Raw genomic sequence first — 18,500 nt, forward strand, 5'->3', positions numbered from 1 at the left:
TAGGGAAACTGCTTTGCAGGATCAAAATGGAAGAGTTTAATACTCCACACATCTTATTTTCAAGTGTAAGAAGCTTCATAGTTTTTTCACATTGATGTCTTTTTGGAAGGAACATGTTTTTCTGTTTATTTGGGCTTTCCTCTTGATTGAGCTGAGGAAAAGGAAACTACTTAATAGAACTACTCATGTTCTTTGTGGGAATGGCTAGATGAACTGCTGATTCCTGATTACAATATTAGCACAAACTGGCATAGAATATTATGGGGTTGTAGCTTTTCAAAATTTGGTAGATTTTTGTATACTGAAAAAAAAATCCTGAATTTTGCAAAATTACTCAGATTTTTTAAGTTTTAAGATACTTCAGGTAGTTTGCTTAAAAGAAGACAAAATTTGCCTAATCCCAGAAGTCCGTTTTATGCAAAAAACTGAACATGAATCTGCTAGGCATCACTGCTGAACTTCAGTTGCAAAACAAGCAGATCCCTCTGCTGAAAATGCAAAGTTGTATTTTTGTGCCTTCTGACTAATTCAGTGGAAGGTTTAGTTAATTTTGAAGACATTATATAAACTCTTATGTGTAGAATTGGATATCTGGGAGCTGTACTAGTCTAGGTAATGGAAAACTTAAAACAAAGGGGTGTGTTTTCTAAGTATCAGCACTGAATTCAGTGTAGCATATGAAAACTAATCTGAAGTTTTCTTCTCATATACATTTTTCAGTAATGAAAAATCTGGAAGGAAAACTGTCCATTAGGTACAGATACATAATTATGAACAGGATTTTGCTGAACAGATGGATCTCTGAAACTACTTCCTTTGACACATGAGAAGTACTAGAAGCCTGCATAACTTTCTAATGATGGTGCTTGTTTACTGTGCACAGAAGTATTTTTGGTCATTTAAGTGAACAGAGTTGACTGAATACTGAGAGGAAACTGTTCCTTGTGGAAGCAGGAACATTTTCAGTAGTTCCTTAAAGTAAAGCACCTAAAGATGCAGGGGAAAGGGAGAGAGGAAAGTCCGAGATTTTCTCATAATATGGGTTTCTGGTCTCGACAGAACAGTTTATTGAGGTAGATTTCTCCTGTGAAGTCCAAGGTAAAAAAACCCAAACATGCTTAAAAGAGCTTTTCTTTCTCTTTGGAGATTTGACTGCACTGCCATCTGCTGACAGATGTTTGCAACCAGGGAGGCATAAATTACAGAAAAATCATACCTGTTTTTGTTGGAATTTTGATTTAATCTGATGCATTATATAAATGTAAGCCTCCTCAATAGAATATATTCTTGTATTTGCAAGTTTTCTAATTAAGAAACTGTGTGATAAAGTACATAACTGTACATAGTAGCATTCAGTAGCTTCTGAAAAATTTTACATGGACTTGTAGTGAGGCCGATTCAGAATTCCTCCTATCTGTTTGAAAAGTGATCGAAATTTCTGTAGTTTGGAAATGAAAATCCATTAATGGGAGATGGGGAAGGTAAGTCCTCAAAAAAAATTAAAATAAATAGCAGAACCAAGTTGCATTTTAAAAAGAATTAAAAAAACCCCATCACACTTAAGTGTTTGAAAGGACCACCATGTGAAAAGACTGTGCTGACTGTAAGAGCTGGTAAAAGCAAATGTTTAAGCACACAGATTTGTGAAGTAAGCTCTGAAAACATACAGAATAGGGTTGTGTTCACAGTTGCTGTGTCTTGGTCTCCCATTAATTTCTGCAACTTTGCATGCCAGCAGGTATAACAGTGAAGCCAGACAGTGTTCAGAAACAACAATTTAAGTTACCAAATGCCCTCAACACCTCTTGCACCCTTTGGAACCCATCACGATGCAGTCTCTTCACAATAACATGAGCTGGAAGGACCAAACAGGTCTTACTGCCCCCCAGCAGCAGCATTGCAGCCTTGTTTTTGATCTAGCACTGCTCTGCACTCTGGAGGAGGAGCATGAGACATGGGGGTGCAGCTCTGCAGTGTGCTGCATGTGGCAGATATGCACACACACCTTTGGGAACACCTAGCAGGTGCTTGGAGGGGCAGGTACCAGCTTGGCAGGGGTTCTTGCTCTACTAGTAGCAAGCATGGCCAAGCTCAGTGTTGTTTGAAGGGGTGCGTAACTATTGGCAGGCAAACCCCATAGGGCTCTGGAAAGCAGCACTTGTAGAGGTATCAAAACATCACTCCTACTGGTGCAGAATGACAAAATTACCCAGTACTTTGAAAATAGCAGCCTCTTCTCTCTGTGAGTCAGCCCTTCCCTCTGTGCTGTTTGCTGTTCCCCGGAGGAATGTTGCTAATGGAAGCTAAAGCTGGAGTAGCCCTGTAGCAGAGCTGCTGTCTGTGAAGTGAGTGACATTATAGAGCCTTTCTAAAGCTTCCCATACCTGCAGGCTGCTGATAACCAATGCATCTTGTTCTAGGCTCTTCAGAAGTCTTTCTACCCCCTGACCCTATCTTTGGGACTGCTATGTCTGAAAATGAAAACGTTCTTTGTGCCCAGCTTCAGTGTTTCCATTTTCCTACCCTCCGGCACCACGGTTTGCACAGCTGGTATGCTGAAAACTGCTATGAGAAATCTTCATTCCTCTGCAAAAGGAGTAAGTTCAGTCTTAACTGTATTGAGTTTTTAAACATGCATATAACAAATAGGGGGAAATAGTTACCCTTTCTACTTTTTGTGCTCAGTGAGTTAAAAAAAAAAGAGCTGATGCTAGGAAAAACACTAGGAAAAACACTCTAATTGTGAGGGGGTCAACAGTTGAACAGACTCCCAAGGAAGTTGTGCAGCCTCTATCCTCAGAGGCTTTTACAACCAGATAAGCTAAATTCCTGAGTGACCTGTGGGATATCCTAGCTGACCCTGCATTGAGCAGCAGATGGAGCTGGAGACCTCCTCAGGGTCTCTTTCAGTCTGACCTTTGCTGTACACCCAGCTGACCTGTTCATGGGGTGGAGGGGAGAGGCCACTCTCCCTGAGCAGTTTTCTTCAGTGCTGTGTTCCCTCTTTCTCGTTTTGGTACCTGCCTTTAGGTCACTGGGAAGAAAGGACAGTGGACAGAAAGCACCTAAACTTCCTCTGCTGGGCTGGGATCAAGATGCAGCTAGGGCAGTGGAAGTACTGTTGCCTGGCTCCCTTTTTCAGGCCTGACAATGAAAACTGTACTTCAGGTTTGGTCCAGAGAGGATCCAGCTTTTCCTAAGTACCAGGAGAGAGGGAGGGAACTGCAGCAGGCATTGACAGTGAAGCTTAAACTTCTCAGACCACTTGCTTCCCAGAGTCTTGGAGAAGATGCCTGAAAGCGTGTTGATGCTATTCAATACTTAAACCTCACTTTGTCTATTTTGAGCAGTAAATTATCCCTGTGTGCCTCCAGAATATCCATTACCTTCCCCACTCCTGGGAGATCCCTTTTCAAAGTGGCTTTAATGTAACAGCGTGGCTTTTAACTGGTGGTCTGCTGGTGGTTACAAATCACTTAAGGTGACAGGATAAACTGGACTCCATTCTGACAGGCTCCCAGAAACATGGATAGTGATGTGCATGTCTCTTCTAGGCCAGACTTGCGTTGATATCAAAGACAACATTGTGGATGAAGGCTACTATTTCACCCCAAAGGGGAATGATCCCTGTTTGAGCTGCACGTGTCACAACGGTGAACCCGAGATGTGTGTGGCTGCCCTGTGTGAGCGGCCCCAGGGCTGCCAGCAGTACCGCAAGGACCCCAAGGAGTGCTGCAAATTCACCTGCTTGGACCCAGGTAAGAGGTGACTTGCTGCAGTTCTGTCAAGAAAAATGAGTTCACTGCTTGACTTGGCTGTCTTTGGGTATAACTTTGTTTGAGATGATGCATCCTTTCAGTGCCTCAACATCGCTGGGTACAAATGCCCTGTGGGGAAAGATGTCAAATCACAGGAAATGAAACACTTCAGACTGTGGCTGGAAATAATTAGTTATCCTTGATGCCTCTTATATAGGAGAAGCAGGAGCTTATTTTCTGTGTGGAGTTTGACTCTTCTGTGGATTTTTAATAGAGCATCTTGCATGGTTCCTTTGTCATGTTTAGTAGTCATGAAAAGAAAATACTTTTCTCTTGAGCACTAATTAAGCATATTTTTCTGGATGTGAGCATTTGTGTGTGTGTAAGTTTGCACCCAGGGATCATGAGAGAAGCAAAGTTTATAAATTATAGACAGTTTCAGTAATAATCAGGACGTGCAACCTTGCGTACTGGATTTGGCATCTCTCGGTGCAGCTTCTTGTTTTGGATCAGCAGAATGTTCAGTTGCCTCTGAACTGTTTGTCAGTCACCATTTAGGGATGTAGATTTTGAGGGGTTATTTTTCTGTAAGGAGACTTGTGAAAATAAATTTATCTTACTTGAAATTTACTGTGAGGGTGGTCAAATACTGGAGCAGATTGCTTGTGGAGATTCCATCTGTGAGGATATTCAGCCCCCGATTGGACTCTGTCCTCAGCAGCCTGCTCTAGCTGAAGCTGCTTGATCAGGGGTTAGGCTAGATGATCTCAGGTTGTCCCTTCCAACCTCAGCTGTCTGTGATACTGTTGTTTCCTGTATTTTAAAATAATCTAAACTTATCTGAGTGTGATAAGAAGCTACTGGTAGAGTTAGGTTAATGGTTGGTAGAATTGGTCAGGTTGGACTTAATGATCGTTAAGGTTTTTTCCAACCAGAAGGATTCTGTGGTACTGTTCTGAACTCCTATGGAAAACACAGAGGGTCAGCCCTTCTTGTCAGAGGCTTTTATTTCAGTATGATACAAAAAAAGGGTGCTTACTGGGTTCTGAATTCACAGGTTCCCTTATTTGTTCTGACTATGGAAGTTAATTATTAAAGACCCCTGGCCCCTCCTTGCTGTCATTTGTGTTTGTTCTGAGGGCCAAGCAGATGTTGCAGGTTGGTCTGTGAAAGAGTGGGGAGGAAGCAGGAGTCTTCCTCCCACTCTTATCAGCAGAGTTAAGACTTTGTCTTCCTTTTTTTATCTTCAGGAAGAGTGTCAGCAAAGCATCATTCAGTAGACAGGATAAGATGGCCTGGGATAACCTCGTGTAGTGTTCTTTAATCCTTGCTTATTGCTTTGGGCTTAACTATTTCATGAATACTGATTTGAAGAGTGTATTTTACCACATTCTTTCTGATCCATAAGCTCTTCTTTGTGTACTGATGCTAAATAAAACTGTTTCATTATACTCTTGCCTGAAGTGTTCTGTTTATTTTTAGTAACTTAGTTTTTGAGAGAAGAATCATCTAGCAGTTGTCAAACTTCCTTTATAATGAAGTTACTTCAGCTAGTGATGAACACTGAAGTTTTTTAATTTAACATTTCAGTTTTCCTTCTGGATGTTTATCAATGACTATTCCAGATGACAAAATTAATTACTTTCTTTAATCAGCATGTATTTATCTTTGTTCAGTTCTTACATATATCTTTCCTAAGCTCTGTTGCAATGGAAAGAAAACAGTTTACTAATCAACAGTAGGTAAATTAATCACCCAAGGAGAAGCTGGGTGGAAATAAATCCTGCTGTTGGGTTGGCAGGTAATCAGCTCTCACAGTGTGAGTGGGTGAGCAATGATTACAAGTGGGTGAGGAATATTACTCAAGGACTTAGTAGTAGGGGAATTTGTCAGTGGTAGGAGTAAGCTGAGCAATCACAGCTTTACTGTCTTGAAAGATGCTTCTCCTCATTTAGTTGAAGATAAATCGCAGAGGAAAATCTTTCATGTACTGGTGCTGAAACTGAAGTAGTCTGTCTATTGCTGCTCTATACATATGGTAGAAATAATTTTTCTGTGTGGTTCTTGTTTAGACAAATGTGAAACTCTTACTTTAAAACTATTTCTTTTGTTAATTTTTAAAAAGAGCTGATAGCGCAGAAGCTTTTCTATTGACCAAACTGATGCAGTTATGAGGCTTTACTAATGTATTGAGTGCAAAAACAGCCTTTCTGAAATAATCTGTTCCTATTTATGTGGGTTTAGACTCTTTGTGATGGCCTACCTTGTTCTGTGCAAGCTGGGTCTTTGTCTTTTTCTTAAGCTGTTGTCACATTAAGTCCTAGATTATCCAGCCAAACAGGTTGCAGGTTAGGAGCTGTCACAGGCTGGGAGCTGTGTCAGAGAGGCCCCAGAAGGTGCAAGAACTGCAGCTGGATCTGGCCTGAAGACAATGGAAGTCAGGGTTTCTGCCTACAAGGTTGCGTCGTGCTTTACTTAAGTCACTTTATTTAAGGCAGTTATTAGCAGTAATTTATGATCTTAATGGAATCAGCTTTGCCGTAATATAGAGGAGGAACAGTGTCAGGTCTGTGGTGTTCAGGAGGGCGTGTTGGTTGGTAGGTGTGTGACTGCGTTGGTGCAAGCTCTGACAGTGAGAGTTGCTAGAAGGTTTGGTAGCACAGAGGCTTTTGTGCTGCACAGCCAGATTTGAGAACGTGTAATGTTCAAGCTCGATGTATAGTGCCCTATTAAATGAATTCTTGTTGCCAAGAATGTGTTACGTGATAGATGCCAGCCTGCTAGCCACGTACTTCAGCAATGTATAAATTAGGTGGATTTTTCTGTTACTAGTGTTTGTAGCTAGTCAGTACGTGGAGTTTTTGTGAGGCTTTTGGCTTTCTTTTATAAGGAGTCTCTGATACAGCTTTAGCTGCTGTTAGTGAAAGGAAAAGTATTGAGCAAGCTCTTGCAGCTGTGGTGGGTGAGGGAAAGGAGAGGTGGCCAGGATCTGGCTGGTGGCTGTAGGTGGTGGTTGGGTGAGGGGCTCCTGCCTGGTAGCACTTGTGTCTTCTAGCAGTTGGTGACCAGGTTGTACAGCCACTCTGTTTCTTACCCACACCTAACCTGGGTATGTTTCTCATTCAGAGCTCTCTAACAAGAAATTGATGCCAAGAGCACAGCAAAGTCCTTTTAAATTTATATTTCTTTGTGTGGAGTATCTGAGTGTGCACGTGCTACTTAAGTGTAACCAAGTGTGATGAATTGAAGTGTGAAAAATTAACACCTCTTATGTCTGACACTGGGTAGAACAGTGATAATTTGCTCACAACAGCCTTCCAAGTGTGGATCTGAGTAGCAATGATACAGAGCTCTCAAAGTCCCAAGCTCATGGGTCTTTTTTCATGTTCTGCCACTTGTTTCCATGTAATTCTATTGAAAGATTCCTGTTTACTGTAATCTCTTCAGTTCCTGATGGATGATTGTAATTTTGATTCGCCTTTTTAGTATTTTTAGTTGCTGTCACTTACTGGTGCCAACCAGTGTACCAATGACACATGGAATTTAGATCGTCACGTCTTAATTACCATGTTGAGAGATTTTGTTGTTGGAAATGTAGAAGTTAAGATCCAGAAGTTGTGTAAAAATAGTGTGTGGAGAGGTCACTTCTCAGGCCTTTCCCATAGCTTCCAGGCCTGCTGTCATCTTCAGTGTAGTATCTTCAGCAATGCCAGGGAGACAAGGGGATGTGCAAAATAGTGTTAACCTTTCCTTTTTCTCTTGTTCAGAGACCTGAAGCCTTCAAGCTTTTGTCCCTTCTGCTGATGAAGATATATTTAGAATCATTTAGGTCTTCTTGCAATAACCTGATGATTTGTAATTTCCTTACATTTTTAAATATGGTGACATGTCAAGCCAGGCTAATGAATCTCTGCTTCATCTCTCCCTTTATCTCCCTAAATGTCTGTTTTATCTCTCCCTTACTGGAAAAAACATCAAGAAAAATGAATCTTGAACAAAACTAACAGGCCCCTTTTATCTGTTTTATGCAACAGATGGCAACAGTTTGTTTGACTCGATGGCGGGTGGCATGCGGCTGATCGTCAGCTGCATCTCCTCCTTCCTCATCCTCTCCCTGCTGCTTTTTATGGTCCATCGGCTGCGCCAGAGGCGGAGGGAGCGCATCGAGTCCTTGATTGGGGCAAACTGTGAGTAGCCTGTGTCTGTAGCAAGTCTTGGTCTGAGCAGTGTGTGTGCTTCAGAATAAAGAGAGCTGGAGAAATAGACATCTATGGAAAATGTCAGTGGAAGCCTGGTTATCATTCTCGTCAGTACTGTGCTCAAGTGTAGCTCTGTGCTGGCTGCCTGAACTGGTAATGATCTGTACAATTTCTGGGTCTCTGAACCAGTCCATATTCAAAGAAAAAAACTTGTATCTACACTTATCTGGTGCCTCAGGCTTATTATTGGCAGATGGATGTACATAAAGGTGAGAAATGCCATATTCTTGCTTGAATATGCCTGTGTGTGTGTCTTAATAGGTTCTTCAAATGTGAACTTTTTTAGCCAATAATGGACAAATATTTTTTTCTTTGCTCTAATTCTGAAATATCTTCTGGGTGTGAATGATCTCCTTAGTTTGAAGAGGCTAGATTCAAATTTAGATGTGATGCAGGACAAACAGACTGGGAGCAGCTGGGCCTGCATATCATTGTGTAGCTGCAGTGAGTTGACCTGTATAGATTGACTTTTTTAGGTCTTCAAGAGACAGGAGTTCTTTGGGTGTGAAAACTGGAAAAAAGTCTTGAGATCTGCATTAAATTGAGGAAGAAAGCATGGGATAAATTGACTAACTTCTTTTTTCTTCTCTTGAAATAGTGCACCATTTTAACCTGGGCCGCAGGATGCCTGGTTTTGATTATGGTCCTGATGGTTTTGGAACTGGCCTTACTCCACTGCATCTCTCAGATGATGGGGAAGGTGGGGCATTTCATTTCCATGATCCACCTCCACCATATACTGCTTACAAGTATCCAGATATTCAACACCCAGATGACCCACCTCCTCCTTATGAGGCTTCTGTCAATCCAGACAGCATCCTTTGTTCCACTCCAGGTATGCAGACAATAACTTCTCTTTTCTTCCTTATTGCATTTTGGCCAGAGGGTAAAGTTGAGGGTTTTTTTTAATATAATAATGTGTTTTAGTGACTGTGATGGGAAAATACATTTCATAGTATAATCTTCTATTTCTGCAGTGGAAAAGTCTCTGTGAAAATGTAATGTTAAGGTTGGTTGTTTTGAAAGGTTCCTTGAATGACTTAAGTTACAAGTGGAACCCATGCTGCAGGCAGTTAAACTCTTAGACCTTGCCTGTTTTCAAGTCTTACCTTGGACAGGTTACCTGGTTACCTACTTTCCACTATGTTGGCACCTTTTCTGGGCTTTTCAAGATAGGTCTATAGAGGTTGGTACTAAAAAACAGAACAAATGTCAAGTAGAAAAGATTTTGAATAAAATATATCCAGTGTCTTCTCTCCTCCCCACCTCCCACACCCACACCCCCCAAAGATTGACCAAAAATATCACTTTCTAATGATTCACCCAGTGTTATTCAGTTTTGCAGCTGTGATATTCATATCCTGTGGAAATCATTCCAATTTGGGATTCAGTAGCAGCCTATCTCACAAGATAAGTGAGCCTGATTAGAGCAAGTATCTTATTTATGTATCAAAGTTTTATTTTTTGCTACCTAATTTTCCTCATTTGTAGTGTTATCTCCTAGTGCATTAATGCAAAAAGAGCAAAAATTCAGGGCTTCCAGCAACACAGAAAGTGAATCTATTTGGGCACGTGAAACAAGACACTTCACGTCCTGATTCTGCTTGTTTTTTGTCCCTTGCAGACAGAGTTCTCCCTCAGACTGTGCAAAGCAGTCCTCCATCACTAGGAAACTGTGATGTATCCCCACAGCTTACAGAGGGGTCGCTTCCTCCCTCAGTTGGTCCTTCTCCAGTGGAGCTGGAAGACTCTGCTGACAGCAGCACCTTTCTGGTCCCTCCTGACACACCCCTCAACGAAAACGCGCCGGCAGAAACTCTGGCGGGCAGCCGGCCCAGCCACTGCTCCCTCAACACCATCGTGTGAAGGAGTGGAAGAACAACGGCTGGTCAGGAGTAGTTTTAGCAACTGTTTGCACAGACAAACACTTAACCCGTGGTTTGGACTTCAGAAGGAATCTCCACTTCTTTTTCTGAACACGGCTTTTATGTTCTAGGTTTAGGATTGTGCCTCTCGTTTTTTTGGCTGTCGTTGTTCATTCACTAATCGGTTTGTCCTGTAAATATGGATTGCACAGCTGCTCTTTTTTCCTTTGGCTACGGAAAAGAGCGCAGGGAATTCTTTTGACTTCTAAGGAGGTGAAAAGTTTGGGTAGTTTGTTGTGGGTTTGTTTTTTTTTCCTTAACCTGAGAGGAAACAAAATCGATGTCAGAAAAAAGCTGCTTGGATTTGACTGGATACCATTGGACCCAGGGAAGAGACAAGGGAAAAGGAGGGTGTGAGCAGTCACCATTCAATCAGTGGCTTTCTCTTGCTTCAGCGCTACACGTGGAAAAGGGAAGGAAGATGGAACTGCAGGGGAAGGGGCTGGGCCCTGTTTTACAGAGTGGAAACACTAAGAAGCTAAAACACATGCCACCAAGTAAGAGTTACACAGTAGACAACATTTGTGTGTTTTGATCTGCCTTGCTGCTTCCAAACACTGTAGGGACGGGAGGGTGAATGATCTACACAAGGTATGAAAAGTGGCCACTGAGAAAACCAGAATTTGCAATTAGGATTATTTGCTTTTGGAAGCTGTAAAATCTCATCTTGTTGGGGAAACTTGTGGCCCATCAAGAAAACTGGGTCAGTGTAAGTGTCCCTTTGGTAGCATCCTCACATGTTAGGTAGTTACAATCTCATAAGGAAGACTGAGGGTCTGTATTTTTTTTTGTAGTTTAACTCCGTTACAGCAAACAGTTGTACAACACTGGCCTGGGTAAAACACTATTCTTGCTTTTCTTATTGCGTGCTGTATTTAGCATGTGTGTTCTCTCCCCTCCATTTCAGTTCTTGATATTTCCACAGGTACCATTTTAAAACAGTGATCAACAAGCACTATATGTGAGGATTAATTCTAATTGGACACTTGTTCCTTATCTGAGTCCTATAAATTGCCAGCCTTCTCCTAGGGCTTTCCCCTGTGCCTCCCAAACCATTTATCCAGGTCCCATGAGGGGTCAATTAGATTAGTGTACATAAATCAATAAAAAAGCAGTTTGCTTCAGTCTGGTATGTCATCTTAAATTTCCCTCTCAGATGGAACTCTTTAAAATAAGTTAATTTACTGATGGCAAAAACACTCATTCACTCCCTCACTACACCCAAAGTCAAGCATTGTTGGTTTTGATAATGATTGCAAAACAGTCTTTGCAGGTGATTTTAAATTAAGTTTGGATTTCAGTGTGCAAGTAATTTACCTTTTCCCCCATCCTCTTCTTGCCTCTGCTTCTTGATTTACTGTAGCAGCAGATGAGAGGAATTGTAAGGAATTTGTAAAGAGTGCCCCTCATGAGTCTTCTCCTGTTACCTTATGAAGGGCACAAGCCCAGAGGGACAGGGAGAAAATACTGCTCGGGGGTGTGTACGTGATCTATTTTTCTAGTAATGATGACAAATCATACTCGTATGACAAATCCTGACCCCCTCTTGCGGTTTCCCAGTGCCGCTGACTCTTTACCCATTTAATATGCTGCTCCTTTCTATTCTGTCTTTTGGCTGTAGGCTTATACTGTACTTGGGGATTGGTCTTGACAGTTCACCTCCTTTTGCACGGAAAACTGTGAGTTTTGTTGTTGAGATCAGATCTGGTGTCTTGATGTTCAGACACTTGCTGACGATCTTGAATCCGGTGGAGAGAGCGAATCCCAGAGCCACAGAATCACAGCGGTCAGGGTTGGAAGGGACCTCTGAAGATCATCTAGTCCAACCCCCACAGCTCTGGGGTGCACTGCTGGCAGGAGGGGGGGAGGAAGCAGCACTGGGAAGCCGCTCCCCCCGGAGCTGTGCCAGTGCTCACAGCCTGCTCTCTGGTTTGACTGGCTCCAACAGCAGTGGGAGGAAACGAGAGGAGCAGTTCTCCACCCTCGGGATCTCTTGCCATCTCCTCCTCTGAGCTCAAGCCCTGGTCTAACGAAGTAGATGGATAGCAGTAGTCAGAACCATGCCTGCAAATGATTGAGCATTTCTGAAGTATGAAAATAAAGCGGGTTTTGTGCATTTTTGAGCACACTCATACGTTTTATACATTGTATGTACTGATTTTTCTTTAGTTTTATAGGTATGAATGCGTGTGTGCGTGTGTGTGTTTCCGGGTGGCAACATATATATATATATATACACACCCATACATACTGTAGATGGTAACCTTTGTGCTGCATCCAGCTAGCTGAAGCTAAGCACTGGGGTATAAACTAGGCTCTTAGGGTTAATACTTCTCTCAAGCTGGCTACACTCTGTTGTAGGACAGGCTGTGATAGTGTACACTTCAGTAGGATGCAAAGTCTGTGCTACTAGGATCTGTTCCTGAAGAATATTTTGTTAGCATTGCAAAATAGAAACCTCCCAATTTCTTTTGAATCCAGATGGAATATTTGTTCTTTGTAGTGTCCTAGCGCAATAACAAAAGGCCTTTTAGCTTGGTTTGGTCTCTGAAGCTGTGTTTTGTGGCTGAGGTGAACAGATACCTTACCTCACTCTTCTAATGTTGTGGGAATCAGTTTGTTCTGGGGTTTTTTAATTCTACATTTGATTCTGTGGTGAATTTTATTTGAAAATAAGCTCTTTTACAACTGGCAACTTCATGGTGGCTCCTGGTTGTAGCTATTCCAAATGGAGGCTGCTTTGTAGAAGCCTCAGTGTGATATTTTCCCCATTGCTTCTGAGCCTTTTCCACTTGCATATGGGCATGGAGGCTGCTATATTCTCTCTTTTCCCCTATCCTTCTTCATTTTAACTGTAAACAAGGGAAGTTTTGCCTTGAACAGAGCAGCTCACTAAGTATGGTTCGTTTACCTCTCGGTGAGCTTCTAATTTGGCAATAAAATTGGAATTTTTTCCCTTTTTAATGTAGCTTTTACATTGAATACTTTCTCTTGGAGTAAGAGCCTTTGTAGCAGATGACATCACAACTACTTCTGGACCAACTGGGGAGAAGTTAAGTTTTCTTGACAGCAGTTGACTCCTCAGCAAACCTTCCTTGCCCTGGGCAAGGTGACTGGCAAGCAGTTTGTCCTGAGCACCAGTTACAGAGGGGTGATGCTTGCCTGAGAAGGACCTTTCTGTTTTGATTGCCATTAGATTGATGAGATCTCTGGAGTTACTTTTTGCATTGGTGTGTTCTTTTTTTTTTCCCCTCACCACCGTTTACTTCTCTGGATGTTTTTCTTACCTACTGATGCATCCCAAATGTCCTTCCAGACCCAGCAGTGGAGATGGCATTGCCACATCATTCCCAGCAGTACGTGAGCAGAGAGTGTGTTTCTCTTGGAATGTCGTGAAGTCGCAGCGCTCGGTTCTGCGCAGGCCTGGCACCCCCAGCATGGCCCCGACAGAACCACTCCCCACGTTCCCCATCCTTAGTTTGTGCTGTGGTGCCATATTGAGGTCTCTGCTGTTCCTTCAGGAGCAGCCCTAGTTATTCCCCTCTGACTGTCCTGGTGTTATTGTGCACAGTCTCAGAGCAGCCTCTGATGTTTTCACTCTACTAGTTGCAGAGCATTGTCATGTTAGAAGGACGGTGGGTTTCAGTCTGTGCTGGAAGATCAAAGCTGTCATTCAGATCTACAGAGAGCTTGTCTGTGTCATGTTCTGTCTGGTCAAGGTTTGAGCCTTGGGCTGTTCCTTTACCCATTCATGGCAGGACAAGCATCTAGAAGAATGAAGTAGGTGGCAAATTGTTTCTGAAGCCTTGATCTGACAGTTGGCGGGTGCTCGGTCTCCACGGGTGTCACAGGTTACACGTCTCTGGAGTTGCACTTGGGGAGAAAATGTTTTTGTCAGCGGTAATTACTGTTCTTTTCCCATCTAATGGTAAATTAATTTGAAGCTGTTTTTAAAAGACATTTTTATCTTTCAGATGTGGCTTTTCAGTGGCAAAGCACTGAAGTTTTAATGTTGCCTCACACAATTCATTATGTGTGGGTCTGGGTTGGGTTTTTTTCAGTTATTTTCTCCCTAGCGAAGGACCACACAATAGTCAGAAATGTCTTAAGTTTCATTTGCAAGTTGGGAGCTGGACCCTAAAAGCAGATTAGTGTAGGGGGGGCAAAACAAAGTCCATGCATTTTGCTTCTGATGGTCCAAATGAAATGCATGTGTCTTTGGAACAGACACTTGGAGCAGTTCAGATCTGCTTCCCCTGGCACCCGCCCGCGTTACCTGCCTGCTGCAGTACCACAGCTTTCATTTCCCAGTACTGTGCACCTGGAAGGGTGGGTGGGTTGCAATTGATGCCAGCCCAGAGGCGAGGCTTACAGGCTGCCCTCAGCTTGGGGCTGGCTGGTGCCTGAGAGGCTGTGAGAGAGAACCAGGCACTGCTTTTTACCTTCTCCTGAAAAATCATTTTATCTGGCACTACATTTGCAGGCTTCTCCTGTGTAGTTGGTTTGTGACTGGACTTAACTGTGGCAGTGTATAAAAGATTTTGATATTCTGTGAAATACTATGTAGAATTTAAATTTGATACTATAAGAATTCAGTCCCTGTGACACTGGTTTTTTTTTTGTTTTAACTTCTTTCTTTGGGGTTGACACTAATATTTTTTTTTTTCTCAAGATGCTGTGAGAAACATTTCATCCAAATGCCAAATAAACTGTGTTCTGTAAGAGATATGGGCTGCTCCAGTGTCTCCTGATTTCTGTTTTTTTTTGGGGTTGACACTAATATTTTTTTTTTTCTCAAGATGCTGTGAGAAACATTTCATCCAAATGCCAAATAAACTGTGTTCTGTAAGAGATATGGGCTGCTCCAGTGTCTCCTGATTTCTGCATCGATGTGGTTCCTCAGTGTTATGAAGGAAGGTCCTGTTAAATCGTGCTTCTGAGCTGTGATCTTGTAAAAAGATCAATAGATGCATTGAACTTCCAGCAGGAGGCTGCCAAAGTCCCTTTGTGTACAAGTTCCAGTGGAATTTACCTGCATTAGTGTAGTTTTAAGAAAGCTTTGGCTGTACGCCCAAGGTGAAGTGCACCCTGCTCCTGCTGCCCTCTTCAAACCTGTGGGGAAGATGCCAAGCGTCGGGGCAGGAGGTGCAGGGGGTTGTGTTGGATGGGAGGGGTGTTCTGGACCCTCAGCTCCCGGTGGGCTCTGGGGGACAAGCTGAATTGGTTGGAGTGTTGCCCTGGAGTCAGAGGGGGGGACAGTGTTAGCACGGAGCTGTGCTGCCTTCATACACCCTGCAGGCAGTGGGGAGCCTGCTGGAAAAGCACAAAGAAAGGTCCAGCTGTCTTGGCCTCTTCAGCTATTCCAAACTTTGAGCTCCAAACTTTCCATCAAATTCCTAAAGGAAGGTTTTGGGTACTGCACCCTTCCCTCTGGTGTTTTACACCCAGTTTGTGATACAGGGGTTGGAGGGAGGGCCCTGGGGTGGGCTGGCAGGAGAAGCCTTGGCCAAGAGCTGTGTTTTGGGGTGTGGGGGGTATTTCCCCTTGGATGACAGGACCTGTCTGCCTTGCAGGGAGATGTGCAGCAGACAGTGTTTCTGCTCAAACCTGAGCTGCAATTGCTTTTGGAGCTGTGGGGACATGACCTGAGCTGGGATGTGCAGTAGAAGAGGCAGCTCTTCTGTCACCCCATCCCCTCGGCCTGCAGTGAGCATGGAGGTGTGATGGTCCCTCTCTTGAGAGCGGCTATAACTCTAAATTATTTAGCAAACCTGGCTGATTGCAGGGAATATTCCCCCCCAGAGAACTAGCTGAATAAATAAGGCTCTTTAAACAGTTGTGCTGGTTCAGTAACACAGGCTGGAGCTGGCAGGCTACAGATGGAGCAGCACCAAGGCAGAGTCAAACACTCGTGTCTCTTCTGCCCTGGTGTGGTGTGTCCAGGTGGGTGCTGCTGAAGATGTTACTTGTCCTGTAGTTACAGACTCATGGCATCAGTGTGGTCAGCGTGCTGGTCAGAGGATGTGTCCCTTTGGAGAGGGGAAAGCTGCTGCTGGCACCTACCCCTGCCTCTTCTGCAGCAGCCCACAGCCACAGAGCCCCTGTGTCCTTGTTCCTGTCCTAGTGACAGCTCCGTGGGTGGCCTGCAGTGCAAGTGCTGGAACCAGATCTTCCAGAGCCAGACAGAGTCAAATCCACTTTATCTAAGGGAAGCAGTTAAAAAGAATTCAAAATTGGCCTCCTGGTCTCAGCCTGCCACAGAGAGGGGCTGGGTTTGGGTGCAGCTCTTTTTGCAAGGTCCAGACCTGGCCCTGGTGACACCAGCCCTTGCTCCAGACTGGGAGCTCAGGTCCTAGAAACAGTCACTGTTCTTTGGAGCCGCTGGGCTGGCAGTGTCTGCTGCAAGTGCTGCAGGAGAAGTCCCCACAGCAGAGCTGGGCTGTCCCCTGGCCCTGCTCGTGCCCGCAGGATGTGTTCATCGCTGAAAGCCGTCCAGCGCAGTGTCATTGTCACCGCGGGTGCCACGGAAGGCTCTGCTCTCCCTTTCCTGCCCCTGCAGAGGGCAGCAGCCGCCTCCGTGGCTGCTGGACCTGACCCAGAGCAGCTCCCAGAGCTTCATCTCTGCTCCAGGCTGGGAGATGCTGCTTCAGCTGAGGCCAAGGGGACCCTTCGTTCGCTGCCGGTCTCAGGGGGCACAAGTGTCTGTCTGTAGCAGCTGCCTGATGTTGTGAGTGCCTGGGGAGGGGGCTCAGTGTGGCAGGGTCCCATGGGATTCTGCTGATGCTGCAGGGCCCTGTGCAGGTACAACGTGTTTTTCCTTCCCACCCTTTCTTCTCCTGGGGACAGGGGCAATGCTGTGGGTGCAGGGAGCAGCCCAGAGTGCAGCCACCCCTCTGGGGACACATGTCCCTGTGTGAGGGAGGAGGCTGTCAGCATTGATGCTGTGGAAGGGCATTGCTGGGCAGTCTCTGCTATAAGCTCTTACCAGCTAAAAGGTGTTTTTTTTCAGCGTGATATGTCCCAGGGGCTCAGCCCCGTGAGAACGATGGAGACTTGTGGGCATGGGTTGGATCCCCGCTGGGGCTGTGTGCTGGCAGTGACCCCAGGGTGCCAGGCTGTGGGGGGTGACCGGCCTTGCCGGGCAGGGGGAGATGTCACTGACAGGATGAAGGAAGGGGCTGTGTGGCCAGTGTGCATCTGCTGGCCACAGTGTATCCTTTGTGTGCTCCCGGCCCTGCTCCCAGCTTTTCCATGGGCTGGTGTCAGCTCCTTAGGGAGGTCAAAGATTTTAATAGAAAAACAGGAGTGGCTGGAGTATTTATTCCCCTTCAACTTCACATTCCCTGTTGCATTTGCTCCTCCGGATGCCCACAGCCCTTTGTGCTCCTGTCCCTGGGCCATGTGAACTATGCTCTAGTGGCTCAAGCTCCTGTCACTGCCCCTGTCAGCCCAGATCCCCAGGCCAGGCTCCCAGGCAGCAGCACAGGATTTTCCTCCAGGAGCCACTCTTGGCTCCTCTGCTGTGTGCTGGTGCAGTGCTTGCTGGCAACGCACGTGGCGGGGGTTCCCAGCAGGGTGGCACTGTGCCCACGACTGATCGATGGCTGCAGCTTAACTAACTATTTTTATTTTTCAGCGGTGTTTTTTCTCCAATCGTGGCTCTTGCCCGTGATGCTGTGAGTACATGTGTCTGCAGGGACCTGGGATGCCTCGTGGCTTCACAGCAGCAGGACAATGGACCTGGTCTCATCCTAGGAGGACTGCTGAGCTGCAGGACCAGCTGTGAGCTCCCCACTACCACCGTGGCACCAAGAGACAGGCAAGTACAGAGCAGCTCTTTCAAGGTTTGATCTGGTTCCTATAGAAACTGGAGGTTGCTCCTGCCTGGCGCTGGTGCCAGCAGCTGATGTGCACCCCGGGCAGCTGGGGGTGGGCAGCAGCAGGGTATGGCACATGGCACTGCCTTTCCACTTGCCTTGGTGTCCCCTCGGCATCCTTGTCCCGCTCCTGCCCCTCGACAGGGCTGTGCTGAGCCCCACGGGGGCTCTGTGTCCCCCTACAGCCCCTCAGGTCTCTCTGGGCCCCCCAGGACCCCAGGCTGGATGTGCCACCCTGTGCCCTGGCAGGGCCCCTTGTGGAACAAGGGACTTATTCCCTGATGTGTGCTGGCTCATGTGCTGCAGCACCGTGCTGCTGGTGCTCCTGGCCACACGTCCACTGTGGTGATGCCTCTGCTCCAGATCCTTGCCAAAAATCACCACTGGAGGAGCCTGAAAATCTAAAAGGATGTCCTGGGGGTCATCTCTGCCCTAGTGGATGTCCTGTGGGGCAATAGCCAGGGGACAGTATATCCCATCAGCTCCCAAGCCCCAAGGGTCTGCGCTTTTCCCCCACTACCTGGCACTCTAGGCTGTCCTGCCGCGGGCAGGTGGCAGAGGTGCTTGTGCCACTAGGTGGGCTCATGCCTCCTAGGGAGGTCTCGGTCCCCCCTCCCTGCAGCAGCTCCTCCCGTTCCCAGCAGCCACTGGAGGCAAGAGGCAGAACCGGGGAGAACCTCG

The 18,500-nt window shown here is 45.4% G+C and overlaps 1 protein-coding gene across 1 annotated transcript in view; it reads left to right on the top strand.

The window, feature by feature from the left end:
- DGCR2 (DiGeorge syndrome critical region gene 2) overlaps positions 1-9,883 on the top strand; it is a 40,339-nt gene extending 30,456 nt beyond the window's left edge. Inside the window, exons 6-10 of the mRNA XM_009997713.1 lie at positions 2,421-2,597; positions 3,555-3,758; positions 7,793-7,945; positions 8,616-8,852; positions 9,642-9,883. Coding sequence (XP_009996015.1) covers positions 2,421-2,597; positions 3,555-3,758; positions 7,793-7,945; positions 8,616-8,852; positions 9,642-9,883 — 1,013 coding nt within the window. The remainder of the gene's footprint in view (positions 1-2,420; positions 2,598-3,554; positions 3,759-7,792; positions 7,946-8,615; positions 8,853-9,641) is intronic.
- Positions 9,884-18,500: the final 8,617 nt, after the last annotated feature.

The sequence above is a fragment of the Chaetura pelagica genome, unplaced genomic scaffold (genome assembly GCF_000747805.2).
Source record: "Chaetura pelagica isolate M959 unplaced genomic scaffold, ChaPel_1.0 scaffold45, whole genome shotgun sequence".
NCBI classification, from domain to species: Eukaryota; Metazoa; Chordata; class Aves; order Apodiformes; family Apodidae; genus Chaetura; species Chaetura pelagica.